The sequence below is a fragment of the Sturnus vulgaris genome, chromosome Z (assembly GCF_052056855.1).
Source record: "Sturnus vulgaris isolate bStuVul1 chromosome Z, bStuVul1.hap1, whole genome shotgun sequence".
NCBI classification, from domain to species: domain Eukaryota; kingdom Metazoa; phylum Chordata; class Aves; order Passeriformes; family Sturnidae; genus Sturnus; species Sturnus vulgaris.
The window spans coordinates 73,774,506-73,796,250 of record NC_142283.1 but is presented as its reverse complement, the minus strand read 5'-3'; the positions used below and the strand labels follow the sequence as shown (position 1 = coordinate 73,796,250).

Sequence of the window (21,745 nt, the reverse complement as noted above, 5' to 3'; positions counted from 1 at the left end):
AATGCATTTAGTATATCAAAGGCAGATATCAGAGGGGATGGTGCCAGACTCTTTTCAGTGGTGTCTTGTTACAGGATGAGAAACAATGGCCCTAAGCTAAAACAGAAGGAAAAACTTCTTTATGTTGATGGTGGCAAAGCAGCTGCCTAAGGAGATGGTAGAGTCTCCCTCTCTGGAGACATTCCAACCCCACCTGGACATGTTCCTGTGTCACTTGCTCTAGGTGACCCTGCCTGGGCAGGGAGGTTGGACTGTGTGATCTCCAGGGATCTCTTCCAGCCCTGATGATTCTGTGATTCTGCGAATTTTCAAAGCATCTTCTGAGGTCATTCTCTGTATTCCAGGGTGCAGCCTGCCACTGCCTCGTCATGAACAAATGACTTCAGCAGTGCCAGGATGAACATGGGCCTGGGTATTGCACTGCTGTAGCCCAGGCACCAGGGAACACCAAGTCAAGGTTCCAGGCCACTCTTCAGAGTGGCTAATAGCAGGTACTTTGCTAGCATTGCTAGTAATGTGGGCTGGATGGCTTTGGGGAATGCTCCCATTGCCCTTTGCTGAAAGCTAAACCCACTGTGCCCGGACAAATCGTTGTCCTTACAGGTATGCTCCTACTGAGCATTGTACAGGCCTACGAGGATGCAGGAGGGAGCTGTGGGGTGGCCCAGTGCCCCAGCAGCCCTTGTGCCCCCCCATATCACCTGCAGGAGCTGTGCAGAGCACTCAGACTGCAGGAGAAGGCTGAGGCTCCATGTGTGCTGCCTCTTCTTCCCAGAGATCGATAACCGGGATCTTCAGAGGGGAAGAGCTGAGCTTTGTTCCACAAAGGCAACAAACAGAAACGGCTTCATTAGCAGAAGCACCTGGGGGCTGCAGGGGAGGGCCAGGGGCTGTGCACACAGCGATAGCCTGTGCTTAGAGGGTATCAGCTCTACCACGGCCTGGGCCCAGCATGGTGGACAATGCCCCAAACACACAAATGCCTGAGGGTCCCAGACCACCCAGTACCCTGAGGTGAGAAACTCAGGCAGTCTTGAGGGGCTTTGGGACTATCCCCATCCACCCTTAAGAGTCCCATCCAGTTTGCAAGCCTTGGAACAGAGTGCAGCTACAGCACTGATTGCTCACAGTCCAGCACACAGGGTCTGTTCCCTGCTCCTTGGGAATGAGAGCAGGCCTTTGACCACATCCCCATCCCTGGAGCCCGCAGGGACACACTGATTCAACCACTTGCTCCCCAGCCCAGTGCTGAAGCTGGATCCAGTGCTCCATCATCCTCCACGTCCCCTCATCCTCCACCTTCTCCCTTCTGCTCAATTACAGTCCCTGCAGGACATGGGGAAGCAGGCATCAATCACGGTTGGTTACTCAGGTGACAGCAGCTGTGTCCCCAAGCTCCCCAGGGAGCATGGAAACACACATCACCCTCTGAGCCTGGTAATGAGTGGGGACGCGGGCCTGCATGTGCCCTGCCGGCTCCCTGGGGCTGCGGTGCTCGATGAGCTGTGGCCAGCACTTCACAGCAGTGCAAAGGGACACAAGACCCCAATTACAGCTGCATCAATCCCACTCCAGCTCTGCCTGGTACGCTCACAAACAACCCCCACACACGTACACACGCCTCTCTTGTTCATGAACCTTCGCCCATCCCTGGTGGCCAGACCCCCAGTCCTCTGCAGGGGTTCTGTGTCACCCCAATGCCCTCGACACGTTTCCTGCGTGACACCCTCACCCCTCGTGTCTCCCTCGTGTCCCGAGGCTGGGTCCGGGGCGGGCAGCATTGCTACAGCACCCTGGACAGCGACATCGCTCCCCGGATGGGCCTGGGGGTCTGCGCTGGCGGTGTCCTCTTGCCCTGGGAATCCGCGCTGGGGATGTCGGCGGGAGTCTGGGTTGGAGCTGCCCCCAAAGGACCGGGGCTGTTCCCGGAGTATTGGGGAGTGTCCTCGAGGGGCTGGGTTGGGGTTGTCCCCAGGAAGCTCAGGGTGTCCCCAGGGGTCTGAGTCTGGCCTCAGGGGGGGACTCTCAACCAGGAGTTTCTGCCCCCTTGGGTGCCAGGGACCAGTCTTCGTGGTTGCCTGTGGCCGGAGTGTCTGTCCCCACGGGGGTCCCCTGTGCCTCTTCAAATGTACAGGTGGCTGCACAAGCGTGGAAGTCCATGTGTGAGTATTTGAGTGTGCTGGTCTGAGCGTACATGCCACTGAGTTTGTACGAGGGTGCACAAACGACCACACACATTCGTGGGAACCTCCCAGCTCTACCATGGTCACCTGTGTCTGCTGTGGGCACTGCTCGGATACCAGGCTGGCGCAGCACTACTGGCATCTCGCCACGTGCAACCTCACAGCCCTATGGACACGGTCTCAGTGGCTCCAGTGTCATGTTTCCTTCCCTGGCACAGGGCAGCCTAATGGGATCCCCACCTATGGGTGAACTGCCACTGGGGGCTCATGGGGGGCACAGCTGGAGTTGGTCTGATCCAGCCCATGTCTGAGAGCTCTGGTGGGTGTAGGGCACTTGCTTGCAACTTGGAGATCTCCGCAACTGAGCTGGAGGTAAGCATGAGGTGGGCTGTGAAACCTCAAGCACTGCAGCTGTTACCCCAAGGTATCACGGACTTTCGGGGTGTCCTGCACCCCCAGACTGGGCGCAGGAGCTCGGCGGGTGGCACCACGCCCTGCACACCACCCTCAGCACGGGTTTGGTTCAGGAGATCGTTTCATTTAATAGATACACGGAGTCGCGCGGCTGCGGAGGGAGTGTGGGGAACAGGCCGGCGCTGGCGAGCCCCCCACGCTGAGGTAGAGGTGAGTGTCGCTCCACGCTCACCTGCTTTGGCACCCTGGAGCACACGCAGGAGGAGGAGGCGCCTGCCCAGCCCCAACGAGGTAGTTCGGAGTGCCCTCTGTCTCCCTGTCACCCATGTGGGGCACCCAGGCAGTCTTTGGTGGTGGGGAGGCTCTGCTGGACAACCCTGCCCTCCCTCCACCAAAAAGCCCCACCCCGACATTAACCCCTAACCCCAGCCCCACCCCAATAAGCTCCACCCCCACCATTCCCACCAATATCCCCATTATTTGCCCCCCCCAGGGTGATCCCCCTGAGCTGAGGACCTGGGGGGCTGAGATGCCACCACCCTGGGGGTGTCTCAGGGCAGGGGCAGCAAGCCCAGGCAGCACAGGAGGGCTGGGTAGGGGTGTCTGCAGTGGGTAGGGGGTGCAGTATATATATAGGGGCTGCAGTGTATAGGGGCTACGATTATTAGGGGCTGCAGAGTATGGTGCCTGCAGTGTTTGCATGGAGGGTGTGTATGGAGAGGCCATGTGGGCATCAAGGGTGAGTGCAGGCGATTCAGTGTATGCACTGAGGCGTGTACAGGGGCAGTAGTGCGTGCATTGATGTGGGTTAGGGGCTGCAGGATGTAGGGGATGCAGCATGCAGGTCCTGGGGGTCCCCAGGCATCAGGGCAGCAGGAGATGTATAGGAGGGTTACCTGGGAGCGTGCTTTGGGAAGGAACGTATGCGTGTGTGTGTGTGTGTGAGAGAGGGCACGCGTGGGGATGAAGGGACAAAAGGGCCAGCGCGGGTGTTCACAGCCTTGCATGGACGCAGCTCAGTATTGCAGCAAGAGGCACCTTTGTCCCACCGTGGTGGCCCAGCTGGGTCCCACAGCTCAGCTCCCCAGACTCTGGGCACCCTCAGCTGCTTTCAGGGAGCCTGCTTTATGGCGAGGCGCTACCGGGAGTGTGGCTTTGAGAGGAGGCTGGGAGCAGGGGGTTTGGGGCAGGCATGGGGTTTGGACGCATCTGGGCACTCCCTCCACCAGGTGCCAGGGTGGCTGAGGGCCGGCGGGCGAACAGGACACCTGGGGGACAAGAACAAGCAGGTTAGGGCAAACCCAGGGTTGAAGAGGATCGTGGCCCAGCATCCAAGCTGGGGAGTGTGGGACCAAAACTCATGGGAGCTTCAAGCCCCTCTTTTCACCTGTGGTGTCTCCCCTCCCCCAGGCATCCTTGCCTGTGTGGTGCAGCCGGTAGGGTGGCCCAGAGCCCATTTGGCTGGCAGCCCCACATGATGCTTAGCCCTGACCTTTCCAGCTCATTAAATATTTAAGTTCTGAAGGCAAAGCCATCGATTTTAATTGTGGGGTGTCTCAGCAGGACACGCATGGATCTAGGGGGCACGGGATGGGCTGCTTAGCGAAGCTGGTGCACACTGGCACCCCAAAGGATCCTCTGCTCCAGCAAAGCACCCCAACATCTTTCCCTGCACCATGCTCTGCAATCAGCCGAGTCCCACACCCAGCCAGAGATCCTCTGGGCACACAAGCACTGGGGTGGCCCCAAATCCAAGCCCTGCCTTTGGGACCTTGGGATGTGGTATGACCCAAGGTGCAGGGTCCCTTCTCAGCCAGAGTCTGTCCATCTGTCCATCTATTCAACTTTAGCCATTTATTGCTAGCACCTGCTTTGGGCCAACTTCCATCCTTGTCAACCCCCTCCTTCTCCTGCCCCCTCTCCCCAAGCCCTGCCACTTCATTACGATGGATTTTATAGTAAAGACATCAGATTGAAGGAAGGACTTGCTGGCCAGGCAGTGGCTATAAGTTATTGGATTTCCCGGCCGCAATTACACGGGCCAAGCGGCCCTTCTATTTACCTGTGTAGACAACTCCATTTATTTCTATTGACATGTTGATACTGCTAATGCTGTTGGTGGACAGGTTCAATGCGGTCTCCTGTCTGTCATCTGGGGAAAGGAAATACCAATATGAGTGTTAAGCAAAAGAGAAACAAGAACCTGTCCGAGACAGATAAGCTGGGACTCAGTCCCTCTGGGCATCCACACTCCTCTCCAGTTGCTGCTGCTGCTCCCACCTCGGATGCCAGGGAAAGAGACAACCAAGGCTGAGGTGTTTCATCTCGTTACCTCGGTTGGAGATCTTGATGTTCATGGGGAACTGGGAGGCCATGGCCAGGAGGTTGTGCTGAAGTGCGTGTTGCACCAGCCGCTGCTGCTCCTCGGCTGTCAGGGCCACCTTTTTCTCTGGGGGCTCCCCTGTCTCCAGCTTCTCCCGCAGCTGCTCCAGTACCACTGCCTGTGAGGCAGCTGCTGCTTGGGCTGCTGTGAGATGGTGGCCGGCCAGTCCCACCGGGATAGCGATGCGCCCTGGCACTGATGCTGCCAGCATTCCGTCCTCTGCAATGACCAAGAGAGCTCAGCCGGTCCCTCATCACCACTCCACCTCACCCAGAGGTGCCAACTCCACCCCAACAGCAATGGGGCAGGGCAGGCCACCACTCCCAACATCTGGGCTTGGTCCTTGTCCAAAGCCAGGGAAAATACACTTGTTCACTCAATGAAAGAGACTAAAAGAACAACATTGCTCCTATTTTCCCCAAGCAAAATGGGCAAGAGCAGACAGGGAACATCCCTGCTGCTAGAGCAGTGTCCATCCCTGGGAAGAGATAGTCATTGCCAGGCAGATGGAATCCTTACCCACCTTTCTTAACACTGTGCACTTGGCTGAGCTGGCCACAGCTGTGTGTGGAGATGCTAAGAGCTGGCAGAGGCATTTTGGGGGTGCCCAGCAGGGTTGGGGTGCTGGCTGGCGAGTAGTTGAAGAGTGCAGTGCCGAAAGTCTGCCTCCGCCCCTCCCGACGGTTGCTGTCGATGGCAGCTTGGAGCTCTCCGGGAGAGCTGAGCGCCCGCTTCTCACATTCGTAGGGATACAGGTACTTCATGTATCTGCACGGGGAGAGAGCCAAGGGAAATCCACGGTCATGCATCTCCCAGCCAGTGCTGTGCTGAGCAAAGAGCCCTTGGAAGGAGCAGAGCCCTCCATCCACTTTTGTGGTATCCCATGTCAGACCCCATGCAGGGCTCTGGGACACCTTAGCCAGCAGGTGCCCCAGGGCAGGTGTCACCACCCTAGGGCAGGTGCCACCACGCTGCCAGGCACTCACTGTGTGCGGAGGGTGAAGGCAGCGCTGGTGATGGAGGTAGGTAGGTTGAGGCCCTTGGTGATCTCCCGCCAAATCTTCTTGTTGATGACTTCGACCAGGCCACCCTTGTCTGTCACCAGCTGGTACAGTGTGTACAGGTCCAGCACTTGCTTGGCCATGATGGGGATGCGGTTCACTGGCGTCCCTTCCACAGGCACACAGAAAATAGAAGAGGGTGTGGGGGGCTGCCCACAGGGGCCCTTTGTACCTGGGAGCACAGCCCCCACCCTCTCCCCAGCTGCCACTGCAGGTACTCACAACGGGAAGCACATCTCTCCATGCCCAGGTGAACACTCATGGGCACCTGGGGTGCAGACAGGACCCCAGGGTGCCTGGCACTGTGCCAAAAAAGCAGGGGAGACCCCAGCATGCTGGCAGAGGGTCAGTCACCTTTGATGGAGCTGTCAGTCGGCTGGGTATGCTCTTATGTGGGATGGGCACAGTACCTGGAGTCACAGTGGGATGGGCAAAGTACCTCCTCCAACCTTAGATAAGGTTGTCTCTCCACAATTCTCAGAGCTATCTGTACAGCACCAATCTAACAAATCTCTCAGAGCATCCTAGAATGACTTGCTCTGTAATGCTCTTTCAAAACCTCATAAAGAGAGACTTCATCTACACTTTAGAGACCCATCCTATAACCTTTCTGAAGAGGGATGACCCCCACGACCCTTCTGGGAGGACCATTTCTCTATGGAGAGGTTTTCTCTTCCAGCTCCACTCTTCCAAAGAGTTTCTGGAAAACCTCTTGACTCTACAGATGGCCCCAGTAGTTTCCTCTGCTTAAAGGACTTTAGTGCCCTGCTTCAATAAACCTGACCCCAAATCCTCTTCAACTGCTCTCAGCAGAGACCCTGATCCCTGGTGCCCCAGCATCACCCTTTCTCTATGAGGCTAAGAGGCAAGGGAACATGGGTTCACCAGGGTTCTGTGAGCCCAGTATAAATCAGCATGGTCTCCACAGCCACCAAGCCTGGCTAAAAACCCCTCCCCACTTTCTCTGCACCCCCAAATAACCCAATAGCCTTGCTGTGCTCCATGCCTCCTTGGGATGATGGTCTGAGCATTCACTGGAAGCTGGGCAGAGGAGGGACAAGCATCACATCCTATCCCACCCCGTCCCATCCTGTGCCATTCCACCCCGTATTTATTCCTCCTGCGAGGTGGCAGGGCACAGGCAGTATTGGAAACCCATCCATTTGGCCGAGGGAGGCTGTCATGACTGCGCTTTGCCCCTCAAACGAAGCCGTCATTCACCGCCATCCTCCAGCATCCCTAATTTATGGCCCTGATATTGGCTTGGCTTCTTCACATAAGCCTGAAAAATGAGCTCTTTTTATTCTTTTACTGAGTTCATTTAACTCTTTTTTTTTTTTTTTTTTCTTTTCTGTGTGTGTGTGTCTGTGTTGTTCACCAGGTTGGGAAGGGGGAGAAGAGTTTATCCTCCTGGGAGAAAGGCAGAGATATCGACTTGACATCTGCTGTCGGTAGCTCACCTGCCCTGCTCGGGGCTGCTGGCAAAAGACCCATCACCTCGGGGGGCCCAGTTTGAGGGCTCTCCTTCACCCCCAATGCCAACGAATTTGCAGGGTCCTAGCCCTCAGTCAATGGTCCATGGATTTCTTTTCTCTTCTCCCCTCTCCAGCCTTGGTGGCTTATGAAAGTGCCTCACCATTAATCTCAGGGCTGTGTGAGGTGCATGGCTGATGCCTGTCCCACTGACAAAGGCACCTGTCTGCATCCCCACAGAGTGATGGCCCCAGCCCCAGCCAGGGCCAAGGGCACAAAAGCCCAGGGAGGTGATACAGTCATTGTGGTGCTGCAATTAGCGCCTTGATTGATTAATAGCCCTGTGCTATCAGCAGGGCACTCAGCTTGGTGCTGAAATATAAAGGGGGGGCCTGCAGATCCCAGTAAGCAAATGCAGGAATAGCCCCCTTCTGTCCCTGTCTTTGAGGTGCCTCAGAAGCTGGGGCATGGCCATGAGCTGCCTCATTGCCTGTATCCTGTGTCCGATGGTGGTGGTGGTACCGCCTCCAGGAGCCACCAGGGCCAGCTGTGCCTTTGTGCCATGGGCTGGCCTCAGAGGGTCTGCCTCACAACACATTTTTCAGCCCTACAAATTTTCCACTCTTCTGCTAAATGTCAGTGCTGATAACTGTCCTGACAGACAGTAGGGGAGACAAAGTCCCTTCCAGCAGGGCTCACCCTGTGGATATCAATCCCTCCTGGAGACCTTGGGGACATAGCCTGGGTGTCACAGTCCCCTGCCTATGCACCTCTGGGTGCCTCAGCTGCGTCTGCAGTGGTTCTTGGGTATTGTTTCTTAGCCAGCTCTTGAGGAACCCTGAGACGCTGTCCTTGTACCTCAGCCCTTCTGTCCACTTTCTCTTTGGTACCCCAGCCCAAAATCCCTGTCTCCTCCAACAGGTTCATGCACACCTGCACGTGTGCATTCACACCCCGCCTGCCCTCCCCAGAGGGATAGCACCCACTTGGAGAAGAGGCAGGACCGAAGGGATGGAGGGCACAGGAGTGGGACATCCAGACACAGAGGGATGTGCAGCAGTATTGTCAGGGAAGCATTAGGCTCGCTCCCTCCCTCCTCCCCACACCAGCAGGCACTTACTTAATTAGCCCCGGCCCCAATAGCGAGGGAGTTAATTAGCTCTGGAGAGAGAGATAATGAAGCTGCAGAGCAGCCCATGAATCTTGTGGCTGATGGATGCTGGGGGGCTGAGGCAGTGCTGATGCTCCCACTCACTCCCCACAGCTCTGCACCAGGGCTAGGGGACACCCATAAGGCAGCACCGAGCCCATCCACAGCCTACAGCTGGCCCCAGTGTGAGCCCTATGGCCGTACCAGCCACTCACCACACACCCCTGAGTGCAACAAGTTTGTGGTGTCCCAGCCCAACCCAAAAGTCAATCTCTGCAGCTCCACAGCCAGGTGGGGACCCTCACCCTTCCAATTGGCAGGGCAGGCGGGTGACTGCCCCTCTCTGCCCTCCCTCACCCCTTGCACAGCCAGTCCCAAAGCTCCCGCACCCCCCTCAGCCTTTCCCCGTTAATTAGCTCGGCATTAACCTCTGCCTGGGGTTTACTGGCTATCGAGCGACTTGTTCATTAATCCACACACCAGCAAAAGGCTCTAATTAATACGGCCGGCCACACGCCCGCGCTCGGCAACTTTTAATTGTCGCAGGCCCGGCCGGGGAGGGCGAAGGTTAAAGCATTTATCGAGTCCCCGCGAGCCGCTCGGCTCCCCATGCCGATAGCAAAGATTTCCAATGAGGATGGGTTTGGCTGGCGAGCCCTTAACCCCTGGGTGCCCGGCGCTGCCTGGATTGCTGGCCCCGCTCCAGCAAGCCGCAGGCATCCCTGAGAGGTGCCGATGGTGGCATCCTCACCAGGCACTAACAGGGAGCCCTAATGGGCATTGCCAAGGGCATTCCCACCACGCATCCCTAAAACGTCCTGAAAACTGCTAATAGGCATCATTAAGGGGTGTTGCTAATGCTTGTCCACCAATGGATATGTTAATGGACATCCCCACCAGGTGTTTCTAGCGGGCATCCCTGCTGGGCATCGCTAATGGGCACGGGGTATCGGCAGGCATCGACAGCTGCCGCAGCTTGGGGTCGGGGGGGGGGGGCAGGGGGAGCATGCCTGAGGGTTTTGCAGAGCCGTGGAGCAGCTCAGAACCTGAGAACAACATACCGTGAGCCCCCCCACCAGCAGCCGAGGCAGGGGTGGCAGTGACACCCACCCCAGCCACCCACCTTTACCTCTCTTCTGCATGAAGCCAAAGAGGTCATCCAGGAACTCCTTGCGTTTCGGGTCCTCATCCAGTTCATAGAGCTGGAGACAGGAGACAGAGAGGGGTCAGTGCTTCCAGCACATGCAGGTGAGAATGGAGAGGGGAGCAGTGCCTGGGGCGAAACACTGCCTGTGCCAGACCCTGGCATCACCTCTGGCCCCACCTGCCTGCTCTGCTATCAACAAGAGGCTCTCTGTGCACCACTAACAGAATCCTCTGACACACCCTCCGCCTGCGTGGTCTCTCCCCGTGCCTGGGGTCTGGCATGGGGCTCCCCACAGACCACTGACTACTTCGAATCTTTGCTGCAGAAATGCTGAGTCTGTGCCTCAGTTTGTCCTGCCCCTCGCCCTCTTAGGTGCAAGAATCACAGCCCAGTGGCATCAGCAAACCCCAAGCCCCAGACAGGACCCCAGGATCGCAATGCTCAGCTCTGCTCTGGCACTGCCGAGTGCTAGTGGTCCCCGAGTCCCACCATGGGATCAGCGTCCTCCTCAGCCCTCATCCCCCACAGGGACACAGGCCCACCCGAACAGTGCGGGCTGATCCCATCCTGGGGAAGGAAAAGTTGGCTTGACCATGGCACTGGGCACCATCGAGGGAACTGCAAGTGCTGGGGCTGCCGTGTGCACAGGATTGCACAAACACAAACGTGGCAATGAGGATACTTCTGTGTGCTGGGTGGTCTGGACACACGGACACAGCCTGAGGGACAGCACTGGGGGGGTGAGTGCAGCCCCTACAGCAGGGACACGAAGTGCCAGCTCCGTGCGAAAGTCCAGGCTCGCCTGATTCCAGCACAGCGCCTGAGTGACCATGACAAATTGGAGCCTGCCAGATCGATGGCCCAGCAGTAAAAGTCAGAGCACATGAAGGAAAAATTAGCACCAATCGAAGACACTATAGACACCAATTCCTCCCAGCAAGCCCGGCAAGAATTTAAAGCCATTGAAAAGAAACAAAACTCAGCAGTCCAGAATGGATTTCCAAAACATATACAAAGAAATGCAAGCTGGAAAACAAAGTCAGGCACAAAATAGAGTCGTTTAAAACACAATTGTGCTGGGAAAGGCCGTTAAAAACCAATAGAAATGGAGCACACCCCCACTCCACACAGAACATCATTCACCAGAGAGATAAAGGGAGCTGCGCTTAAGGGTCGTCAGACTACAGGGACAGGGGGATGTGGGGATGGGGGGTGGATGCCATGGGGACACATGAATGCAGCGATATGGGAATGTAGGAATGTGGGTTGTGGGACTCAGGGAACGCAGAGGTAGGGTGATGCAGGGACGCAATGGGGACACATGAATACAGGGACATGGGAATGTAGGGATGGCAGAATGTGGGCACCTACAGGGATGTGAGGATGCTTCTACAGACCCCATCACTGAACACACACACCTAACACAGTCCCTTGTCTAACTCAGGTGCCAGCTGTCTGTCCCTTGTCAGAGACAGAACGGTGCTAACTGCCTGTCCCTAGCTTCGTCTCGGGTACAACTACCAGACTCATACCATACCCACAGGTGATGAACGCCTGGCTCCATGCAGCTCCTCCTTTGCTGCTTCCCTTCTCTCTGGATCCCACTTACCTATCACCTCCTTGCTGCTGTGTGCTCTTGGATAGCCCCGGGTGCCAGTACCGTGTCCCTCTCCGCTACAGTGTTCCCTGCCTTGCTCTGTGCACCATCCCCAACGTCTGCTCTTTTCCAGGAGGTCCCTGAGCCATTGATTACAGTAACTAGGTCAGGCTCTGAGCAGAGCTCCAGGAAGCTGCTTTGATTTCTGCCCCAGGAAGGCTGTCAGCCAAGCTTTGCCTGCATTTCCCTGCCTGTCCCTGCCTCTGGAAGGCCTCCACACCAAGCGCTTTGACATCCCGTGACATCTGGCTTCTCAAGGCAGGGGCAAATCCCCAAAACTGGCAACTACCACTCTTCCCGCTGCAAGGTTACCTTCCCGAGGGGTTACCCATGGATGGACTTCAGCACCCACACACCTCTGCCCTGGGTGCCACCCGTGTTTCTCTTCCCATAGATGCAAGCAGATCTCACTCAGACTGCTACTGACTCCAGCCCCCAAAACAGGTGTGACCTCCAAGGGCCAGGTTCTATTTTTCCACTGTTTATTAACCTCTAACCTTTTATCTGTGGGGCACTGAGATGCAAAAACACATTACATCAAACAGGGAGCAAAGGTCAGCTTTTAAGTGGAGATGAGAGCAGAGCTGAGTAACTGGGGACAAGCTGGCACAGCCCTTGGGTACGCCTGGGATGCACGGGGTGTTCCATGAGATTTGGGGATGCTCAGGTTGAAGAAGAGGTCTCCCAGGCACACACAGTCGCTGTGCAGGGACACATGCGTCACCTGGGTGTACATAACCCCACACGGACTGCCACTATCCCACGTGGGGGTGCACAAGCCCATGTGAGCATATACAACCCTACTCAGGCATGCACAACTACGCCTGGGCTTGTGTGCACAAGTGTGCACGGACTTGTGTGGGTCCACTCAACCCCACATGAGTGTGCACACTCGTGGGCATTGCACATCTCCACACAAGCACAAGGCAGAACCCTGCACAGGGACACAGATCTCCCCTAGTGCCACACAAAAGGTGGAATGGGCAATCCTGCACAACCTTGTGTTGGTGTGTGCAGCCCCACAGGGGCACGCAGAACATCGCAGGAGTGTGCACAAGCCTGTGATGCACATGCACACACAATCCACATGGGCACAAATCCCTACACAGCCACGTCTGGAAGTGAACAGCCTCCTACAGGCATGTACAGCAGTCTGGTGTGTGCCCAGACTTCCATAGACACACACCAGACTGCAGGAGCATCCACAACTCCATACATACATCACGGGCACGCACTCCAAATGTGCACACACAACCCCAGATGGAACATGCACATTGCTGTATGTGCACCCACCACCCAAGACTGGAACACACACCACCAGACAGGCATTCACAACCCCATATATACATGCACAACTCTGGAGCAGCACGTACGACCCCAGAACAGAACACACAACTCTAGCCAGGCATGCACAACCCTAGAGAGGCACACACAAATCCCAGTTAGGCATGCACAGCCCCAAATGGGCAAAGAGAGCCCCATACATGCGTGTACAACCCCAGACAGACATGCACAACCCCATATATGCACACACAAATCCTGTATGTGCATCCACAACCCCAGATGGGCACACAGAGCCCAGAACAGGAATACAGAACTCCAGAAAGAGATGTACTGTCCCACACATGCACACACAACCCCAGACAGGTACGCCACATGGATGGGCACTCCTGACCCTGCAGGGCACGTGTGTCCCAAGAGCATCCCCCCGCCATGTGCCTTGCAGCAGTGGTCTGAGCCTTGCCCAGGGACAGTTGTGCAACACAACCCGCGGCTCCTGCTTGCGGTGACCTATGAGCAAGGACCCTTTTAATCGTGTTTGTATTGATATAATTAGTAACTCATTTAACGCCATCGATGTAACTATATTCCTCTATAAACGGAAGTATTAAACTGTCAAGCCCCAGGATCGATATCCCGGTGGTGTGCAGTACAGCCCTGCTCTGCCGACCTCGGGGACCCACCCATGCTTGGCCACCCCACTAGCCTTGGAACCCCAGCAGCACCCCACCTCCACCTGGCACTGCTGGCCTGGGTGCTTGTGCTGGACTAGTTCAGTCTGTCCTCATTCCACATCCCACACTGGGTGCAGCTCTGGGACCTGCTCCCTCCTGTCATCCCATTGCCATGGCGACGTCTATATTCCTTAAGGGATGGGGATAACGGTGCTTGTCAGGCAGGTTAAAGGTCAGCGGGTCGAACATGGTTTATTAACAGGACCTGAATAGACCTTGGGCTTCTTTCTCCTCCTCCTTCTCCCCACGATTAAGCAACATTGTTAGCACCACTCATTCACCAAGGAGATGACTTTCCTGGAGCCAGGAGGGCTTCTAGAGATGAAGCCTGGGACCCTGAGATCCCTTAGTCTAGCTGACACCCTAGACAGCTAGGAGGTCAGAGGAAGGATGTGACAAAGTGCCAAGCCACCCCCCAGGCACTTCAGCTTGCCCCTTCCTGGTGAGTCCCCACTCAGTCCCCCCTGGACCCTGCTGCCAAAGGAAGCAATCCCAGTGGGACCTCCACAGTCCCCGCTCAGCTGCCACCTCCTGCTGGCAGCAAGGGCTCAGATAGGCAGCCAGGATTTAATCCACTTAATATGAGCTGTATCGATCCTGGATCCTGCTCAGCTCCCCCCCACCATGCAAACCCCCCAACCCTGAGCTGCTTAATATCCACCACATTGATTAGCCACACTGCTAATTTTTCCATCTGGCCACTGTTCACGCAGCGCACCCAGGTAATGCTCACCTCCCTGCACCCCCCAGCCACACACCACGGGTGGCTGACTGCTGATGTACTGTTTTGGAGTCACTGCACCTCTCCAGAGCTCGACTGTTGCCTCTGAGATCCTTCCCAAGGAAGATGGTTCCAGCACAATCAGGCACCCAGACACTGGTGTTGTCCCTGGGCGCTGCTGGCATGCCTCAGTTTACCCTGCAGGTAACCGCAGGATCTGGCCATTCCCAGTTGAGGCACAGCCCTGAGCACGCTGGGGTTCAGGAGCCCCAACGGTATCCACAGTTAAGAGTCTTCCTTTCTATGGGGCACACATAACGAACTAAGAGTTTGCAGGTCCCTCCCCGCCCATCCCCATTGCCAGAGCTGGGGGGCAGTTCACTCCCCGCCAGGCACGAACCACCCCCTGACCTTGCAAGCCACCACTCGCCTCTTCCACCAGTTGTTAATAAGTTAATGGTTACGGGACAGCTTTGCCGGGACGGCCGGCTGCATTCGAAGGCAGTGCTGGCTCCTGGGGGGACACTGCTCCCCGACCCCACAGCCCTGAGGGGTGCGGGGTGCTCACTCATCCCAAAACCACCAACGTCAGCAGCCACCCCACTAGCGTGGCCGGACATCTCTGTTTGGGGACCTCTCCCAGCCCTGTGGTTCCCCCTCAAAGCCTTTCATCATGCTTAATATTTAACGGCGCTTTATAGAGCAGGCAGGTTTAATCAGCGCTGATAATGCGGCAGATCCGGCAGGTCATTAAAACCCCCCTTCCCGCCGCAGCCGCTCCCGGGAGGGCTGCCTGCTGCAAACATTAACCCGGCCCCGCACAAGGTTTGCTGGCAAGTGCTGGCCTTGGGATGGCAGCCCCCCATCCACAGCCTGGCCCTGGTGCGGCGTGAGGGGCTCACAGGGTCCCCAGCCTCCTGCTTCACACACTCTGCAGGAGGGGAAACTGAGGCAGGGGGTGCTGGCATAGCTTCCCCACAGGCTGCGGCAGAGGAAACAGCCGCCCACGGATGTGTGGTGCCACCATGGGCACCATTCATGGCCCCTTGTCCTGTCTGGGGGCTGTGACACAGGAGAGGCAGCCCTGGCTCCTGGAGAACACACGTCCCCCACGATCAGCCCCGTTACTCGTTCATGGCTGAGCAGGCAGGGAGTCAATGAGCGGATTTGTTCGGGTTAACCTTCCTGACCCACCGGGCTTGCTACACCACTGCCTCCCCCTCCATCCTCGCCTTCCTCTCCATGTTGCCTCCCCCTTCATTCTCGTCCCCCCCCACCCCTGATCCCTCCATGGCTGACTGAAGACGTGGGACACCCTTCCCCTTCAATCCCTTCCTAGCTGACTGCAGCTATGGGACCCTGCCTGTGACCAGCACCACCCCAGGTGTCCCCAAGGGACACACACATGCACCCCCATGGTACTTGCATGGCTGAGCACACAGGGCATGCTCTAGCACACATCGGGGTCTGCGCATGCACACACCTGCTGTGGGGCTGCGTGAATACGGGGTGCACACCTGGGGGGCTGTGTGCATGCCTGGGATGTGCATGGGCTGTTCAATCCCCCTCCCCACCATGCACCTCTGGCCCCACCCTCTTCCTGCAACTTCTGTTAAGGAATAATGTAGAAGGAAAGGCTGGTGGCACCCCCCCAACCACACCCTGTGAAAGCAACCCCAGGCCCTGCCTCAGCCCCTGGAAGAGCTGTGATCCTGAGCAGAAAGAGCATCTGGACCTGGTTCTCACTCATGCCCTCCCACAGACATGGGACATAAGCTCTGGATCCATGATGGAGAACACAGCCTCACCAACAGAGGCATCTCCAGTGGGTGCCCTGTGCCCCAGGGCACAGGTTTCCATGTAGAGTCTGCTCACCCTCTGCACACTCATGCACACTGCACCTTGCTCTGCAAATGCACACACATGTGCATGCCCTCCTTGTGCAGCCTCACCCTGGACAAACAGCCCCACCATGCACTCACACAGCCCCTGTATGTGCTCCCCCTCTGCACAGACCCTGTCCACACTAATGCATCCCTACACACTCTTCACATACACACACAATCCATGCGCACATCCATCCATCCATCCATCCATCCATCCATCCATCCATCCATCCATCCATCCATCTCCCTGAGACCACAGTCCACCACGCCAGATCTGACCTCCCTACTGCAGCCCTGTCCAGCTGGCTGGCAGCACAGGAGATTTACCTCCATTATTAACATAACTAGTGGATTACTGGAGGCCCAAGTTGATGAGAGGGTGCATCCTCCCCAAAGACTCAAATGGCATCTGATTTCAGGGAGGCAGCGGGGAGGGAGCTGGAAGCAGCCTCAGTATGAGCTCCTGACAGTGCATCTCTCCCCTCCACAGCCAGGGTACTGTCACATCCTCAACTAATTTTAACACCTCCTCTTTGGAGCCCCAGCTGGAAGATAGCGTTGTGGCAGCTTCTGAGGCTCTGAGCATCCCACAAGCTCCAGAGGGGCCAGGAAGTGCCCTGGGGGTAGCACTGGGAGTGGGAGACTGGAACCATCAGGACTGCTCAGTACTGTGGGCTGGGAAACAGGTTGCCTTGGAGAGGACTTAGCCCTCAAATCCTGCTACAAGCACCATGGGTCCATGCAATTCCAACACAGTGATGTGTGTGCACATGCCTAAACACACTGAGACACCACACATGTGCCTGTACATGCACACTGGTGTGTTCGGACTGGTGTGGGCGCCCACACACACACACACACACCTACAGCCATATGGATCCACACACACATTCCAGCACTTCCATGGGCTCATACACACTCTGTACACTCATGTGGATCCATACAGACACACAGGGTCTCCCAAGGATCTCTACACACAGAGGCACTCACGTGGACCCACACACACACCCCCCCATGCTTACAGGTGCATTTATACAGATGCACACAGTCAGGTTGGTCTGTGGGTACACACCCCCCAGAATACCTGTGCTGCCCTTCCAGCCACACTCCAGCAGCCCCCTGGTCCTGTCCTGTGCCCTCTGCTGCTGCTGTGTTGCCAGAGATGTTGGAGCTCCAGGCATTAGCATGCTTACCCTTGCTGCTGATGCCACCTCCCCGCTGCAGGTGGTCCCAGATTAGGGGCACAGCTCTGCTCACAAATTCAGTGGAGAAAAGCCTCCAGGCAGACATGGACTGGGGCAAACACACAGTGTTCACTCTCCCTTCCTTGCCTCTGCAGTGTAACCAGAGACCCTCTAACTTAGCCATGGGAGCCCTTGGTCCTGCACTTAGGTTGAAGATGCATTGATGGTGAGGAGAGGGCTGTGGCATGGAGACCACGACCCTCTCATCCGAGTCCCCCTCTTCAGCCACCTCCATTCTCTGAACACTCCTGCCTCTATTTCCTCCATCCCCAGGAACAGCACCGAGGACAAAGCAATATGGACAGAGATAGGAGGGTGGATACCACAGACCCTTCCACTCAGTTTTGGGATAATCCTCTGTGGCACAAGGAGATCTTTGTCTACAGGGGCGCACACCTCCAGGCTCTGAGATGTGAGTGCACACATTCACAGCTGGCAAACCCTCCCTAAATGCATGTTAAGAACAGGTGGGTGGGTGCAAGAGGCAACTGCTGGCATGAGGGACAGGCAGGGCAGGAGGAACAGCTACTCCAGGGTTAGGCTGAGGACAATGGCAAACAGCTGCTGGCAAAACCAGCCACCTCCAAATTAACCACTGTGGCTACCAGACACCCTGGAGTTCCTAAAGGTCTGGCTGGGGCTCACCCCCTGCAGCTGCTCCTGGGCAGGGAGGAAGGAGCTTCAGAGGATCCTGATCCCCCCAGTCACAGATGGGTGTGAACATGCTGGAGGGGCCCTGGCAGGGAGGGCATTCTCCTGCCAGCAAACATTCCACTAACAGAGAGCTGGATGCAAAGCCCAGATGTTTGAGTCCCTCCTACCCCAGGGATGGAGAAGAAAGCCCCAGGTTCTGGGTGCTGTTCTATCACTTGGAGAAAACCAGCACACCTATCCCCGTATATATGCATGGCTTCCCCAGAGAGAAAGCTGAATTCATGGATCCTGAAATTGAGACCAGAAATGCCAGGCTCTCACCCGTGCCCTCCAACTTAAACATAATGTAGCACCATAGAATTAACACCTGGAGACATCCCAGACCTTAGGGAAGCTGGGACTCATAGCTAATGCATGATCAGACCCCCCTTGGTGCCCCCCACCTCAGGGCTGGGTCTGCCTGACAGCCCTGGGTGTGGAGACCTCCCAGACCTTTGCCCAGGTCTCTACCCATGTGTCCTTATCAATGTACATAAACTGGCGCCGGGGGCTGATGCAAGAGGCAGGGGTGAGGGGGTCTCTCAGCCTCGTAATGTTACAGCAGCCCTCCCAGGCAGAGCAAAGGTCTCACCAGCCCCCCCCCCTCCAAACCAGCGCCTCGGGAAGCACATAAAACTTCAGCATACACGTGGGGTATTTCCCCACACAGTTCCTCCATGCAAAGCAGCATTTGTCCATTAACCCTGTGGGTTCCACCACAACCACCTCGTCCTCTGCTCCCACTTTTAGCACCACTGCTTGTGTGGAAACCTTTTCCTGTCTAGTCCTGCACCAACCTCCCACCCCATCCTCATCAAGGCATCCTCCCCACTGCAGAGAGATGGGGAAGTCTCTCTCTAACCACTTTCTGTCAAACAGCCTAGATTTGGTGATCACTTAGCTCTGCCCCCAGTCTAGGAGGATGAGAGCAGGAACGAGCCCTGAACCCCACCCCGGCAGCTGGCGTGATGGCTTGGGCAAAACCAAGCAGGGACTCCTGGTGAGAAATACAGTTCTGGCCACTACAGGGTCTCTCTCCAGCTTGTAACCTTGTAACCACACTGCCACTGCCCCAGCAGCTTTCCAGCAGACACAAGCTGAATCCCCCCCACCTCCCGCACAACATCACAGCCCAGCCCCTGGGAAACCTCCAAAAGCTGAAGCACAGCCACCCTCCCCACTTAGTCCCTGCAGAGAGTGGAGAACCTGTTTCCCAGGCTGGGTGAGCCACAGCCCTGCAGCCTGGGGAAGACCCGGCAGGGACACGTCCCTCCCATGCAGGGGTACGTCCCCTCCTGCATGATCTCCGGGGAGGACAGGAGTGACAGCCACCCCGCAGACCCCAAAGCAAGCTGGCACTGCAGCTATTCCGAACTGCAGAAGGACATCCCGTTGTTCCCTGGGCTGGCTGGGACACGCCGCGAAGTGGTAAACACAGGTGTGGGTCTCTGGATGAGGGGTCTGTCACTTTTCCAATCAGGGCTGGAAAAACCCAAAGAGAGCAATCAAGGAACGAGCCAGCTCTCACCCTGAGAAGCTGTGGCAGAATTTATCCCGCACCCCAACCTCTCCTGTCATTTCTCTCCCACTATTCACAACATTCCTGCCCTGCACAAGGAGCACGGGCAGCCCCAGACAGGGGCAGGGCAGGAGGCTGAAGGACGAGAAATGCCAGGGATGCTTTCCTAGCCTCCCCGGGAGGGAGGAGCTGCTTCCCACCTCCCGGCTGACCCCAGGAACCGGACAGTCAGCCTTTTTCTGTGCAGCGGGGTGTAATGTAACACTTCCCGGACGAGCTGTTTGGCCTGTGCAAGCTCACCCACCCCGGCCCTCCCCGGGCTGCTTCAAGGCAGTGTCAGGCACTGGCAGCATCTCCGGGCACGGCCGGGAAGCATGTGCTGCCCGTGCCCTGTCTGCACCTGTACCTGCTGCCTTGTAGGCAGGGGGTGAGCCCCGGCTCCCCAGATAACAATGCCTTGAGCAATTTGAAACAGTAGCCTGAAGTTGGGTCCCTGCTGCTGTTCCCTTCATCTCCTGCCAGAACTGGATGAGACCGAAATGCTCTCATCCTCACCCTCAGCAGTGCCGTCCTAAAAAGCCACACAACAGCTGTATGGGGACATCTGTTTTATCCCCTCACCACATCTTCCCTGTCACCCACTGTGCTTCTCTCTCCCCCATAACGAAGCTGAGTGTGTGAGGATCACAAACCTGCTCTGGTGCTGTGCGCTCCATTCCCACACCCTTCCATGGAGAGGCACCCGCTGTGCATACCAGAGCTTGCACAACACGGCTCAGGTGAGATCCACATGCACTAAATACAAGGAGACTTTTTTCCCATCCTTTATACGAGCTGCTGAAAGCCCTTTCCCTGTGCCAGATCTCAGCTGCAAAAGGTTCTCCCTTACGCCCACCAGGAATGAGGGGACAGGCTGTATGTGCTACTCCCTCCAGTACAAGAAATCAGTGAGCTGCGTTGACCAACCACAATATGCCCTGAGCCTTGGAGAGACACACGGGAACTCAGCTCCATGGCTCACCAGCTCCTTGGGGTGACCACACATCAGAGCCCTCGCCCTTTTTCATCTCTGCAAAACCTCCGTGGACAGGGGTCAGCCTGTTTTACCCCATTATGGAAAGCACCAGGAATGGAGCTGGCACAGATCAGGGTGGGCACAGGGAGATGCCTGGACTCTGGACACCCTATTATGATGCACGACCTGCGGACAGGCACAGGGGACACTGAGGAGGTGGGGTCACGAAGCAGGGTTGAAATGGTGTTTGGCAGAAGGGAGATGGGGAGCACATAGGATGATGACGATGCCTATAGGATGGGACAGGGCTTAGGGACAGTGAGGAGCATTCAGGGGGTACCCATTTAGGAGAGGATGAGGTTTGGGGGCAGTAGATGAGTACTGGCGGGGTTTCATTTTAGGGTGGCATCGCAATAATGTCTGGGGTTTAATGGGGACATGGAGAATGTCTGCTTGGGGTGGGTCTGGGCTGGGGCGTGGTGTCGCCCATTTAGGGTGGGACGCAGACAGGGTTTGGGAGCAGTGGGGGACGTAAGAGGTGTCCATTCAGGCAAAGCTGAATGAGGAACCCGTTTGAACCCGAGTTTGGGGACCATGGGGGGACACCGGGGATGCCTGCCCGGAGTAGCCGGTGCCGGGGCAGCAATGCCTCCTTACCTGCTTGAACTGCTCCTCGTAGGTCCATTCGTGGTGCGGGGGCGGCAGTGGGTCGCGAGGCTCCCCTTCTTCCTCCTCCTCTTCCTCCTCCTCGTCGTCCTCCTCCTCCCCCGCAGCGGCTGGCGGCGGGCGCGGGCCAGAGGCCGGGCGGCGGCGGGGAGCGGCGGGCGGCGGCCCGGGGCCGGGGCCGGGCTCCACCGGGGGCCGTCGGGGAGCGCCGTCGGGGCCGCGGGCCAGGCGGGCCGCCTGCTGCCGCTGCAGGCTCTCCATCACCGCCGCCAAGCGCAGCCCCCCCGCCGCCCCCGGGCCCCGCGGCGGGGCGGCCGGCTGCGGGCACAGGGCACGGCCTCAGCGCTGCCGCCGGAGCCGAAGAAGGAGGAGGGAGGGGAGGAAGCATCCCCCACCCCGCCCGCTCTCCCCGCCGCTCCTGGGGGCCTTGCCCAAAAGTTGCCCGCAGAACCGTGGCCGCGCCCGGCGCGGCTCCTGCCGCCGGAGGGGCTGCCTCTCCTGCCGGGACCACCCGGCAC

The 21,745-nt window shown here is 57.2% G+C and overlaps 1 protein-coding gene across 1 annotated transcript; it reads right to left on the bottom strand.

Moving 5' to 3' along the window:
- Positions 1 to 3,598: 3,598 nt before the first annotated feature.
- On the bottom strand, positions 3,599 to 21,524 carry ARID3C (AT-rich interaction domain 3C). The gene is made up of 7 exons (XM_014886083.2): positions 21,219 to 21,524; positions 9,794 to 9,866; positions 5,967 to 6,150; positions 5,504 to 5,748; positions 4,930 to 5,199; positions 4,660 to 4,749; positions 3,599 to 3,865 (listed from the first exon to the last, which is right to left on the bottom strand). Exons 1-7 carry the CDS (start codon positions 21,486 to 21,488, stop codon positions 3,723 to 3,725), a joined length of 1,275 nt encoding a protein of 424 aa, XP_014741569.2. The 5' UTR covers positions 21,489 to 21,524; the 3' UTR covers positions 3,599 to 3,722.
- Positions 21,525 to 21,745: the final 221 nt, after the last annotated feature.

Coding starts and splice junctions, on each gene's coding strand:
- ARID3C (XM_014886083.2), bottom strand. CDS start 21,488: ATGGAGAGCCTGCAGCGGCAGCAGGCGGCCCGCCTGGCCCGCGGCCCC. Junction 6,151..9,793: donor TGGCTTCATGCAGAAGAGAG/GTAAAGGTGGGT, acceptor TGCCTGTGGAAG/GGACGCCAGTGAACCGCATC. Junction 5,749..5,966: donor GCCTTCACCCTCCGCACACA/GTGAGTGCCTGG, acceptor CTCCCCGTGCAG/ATACATGAAGTACCTGTATC.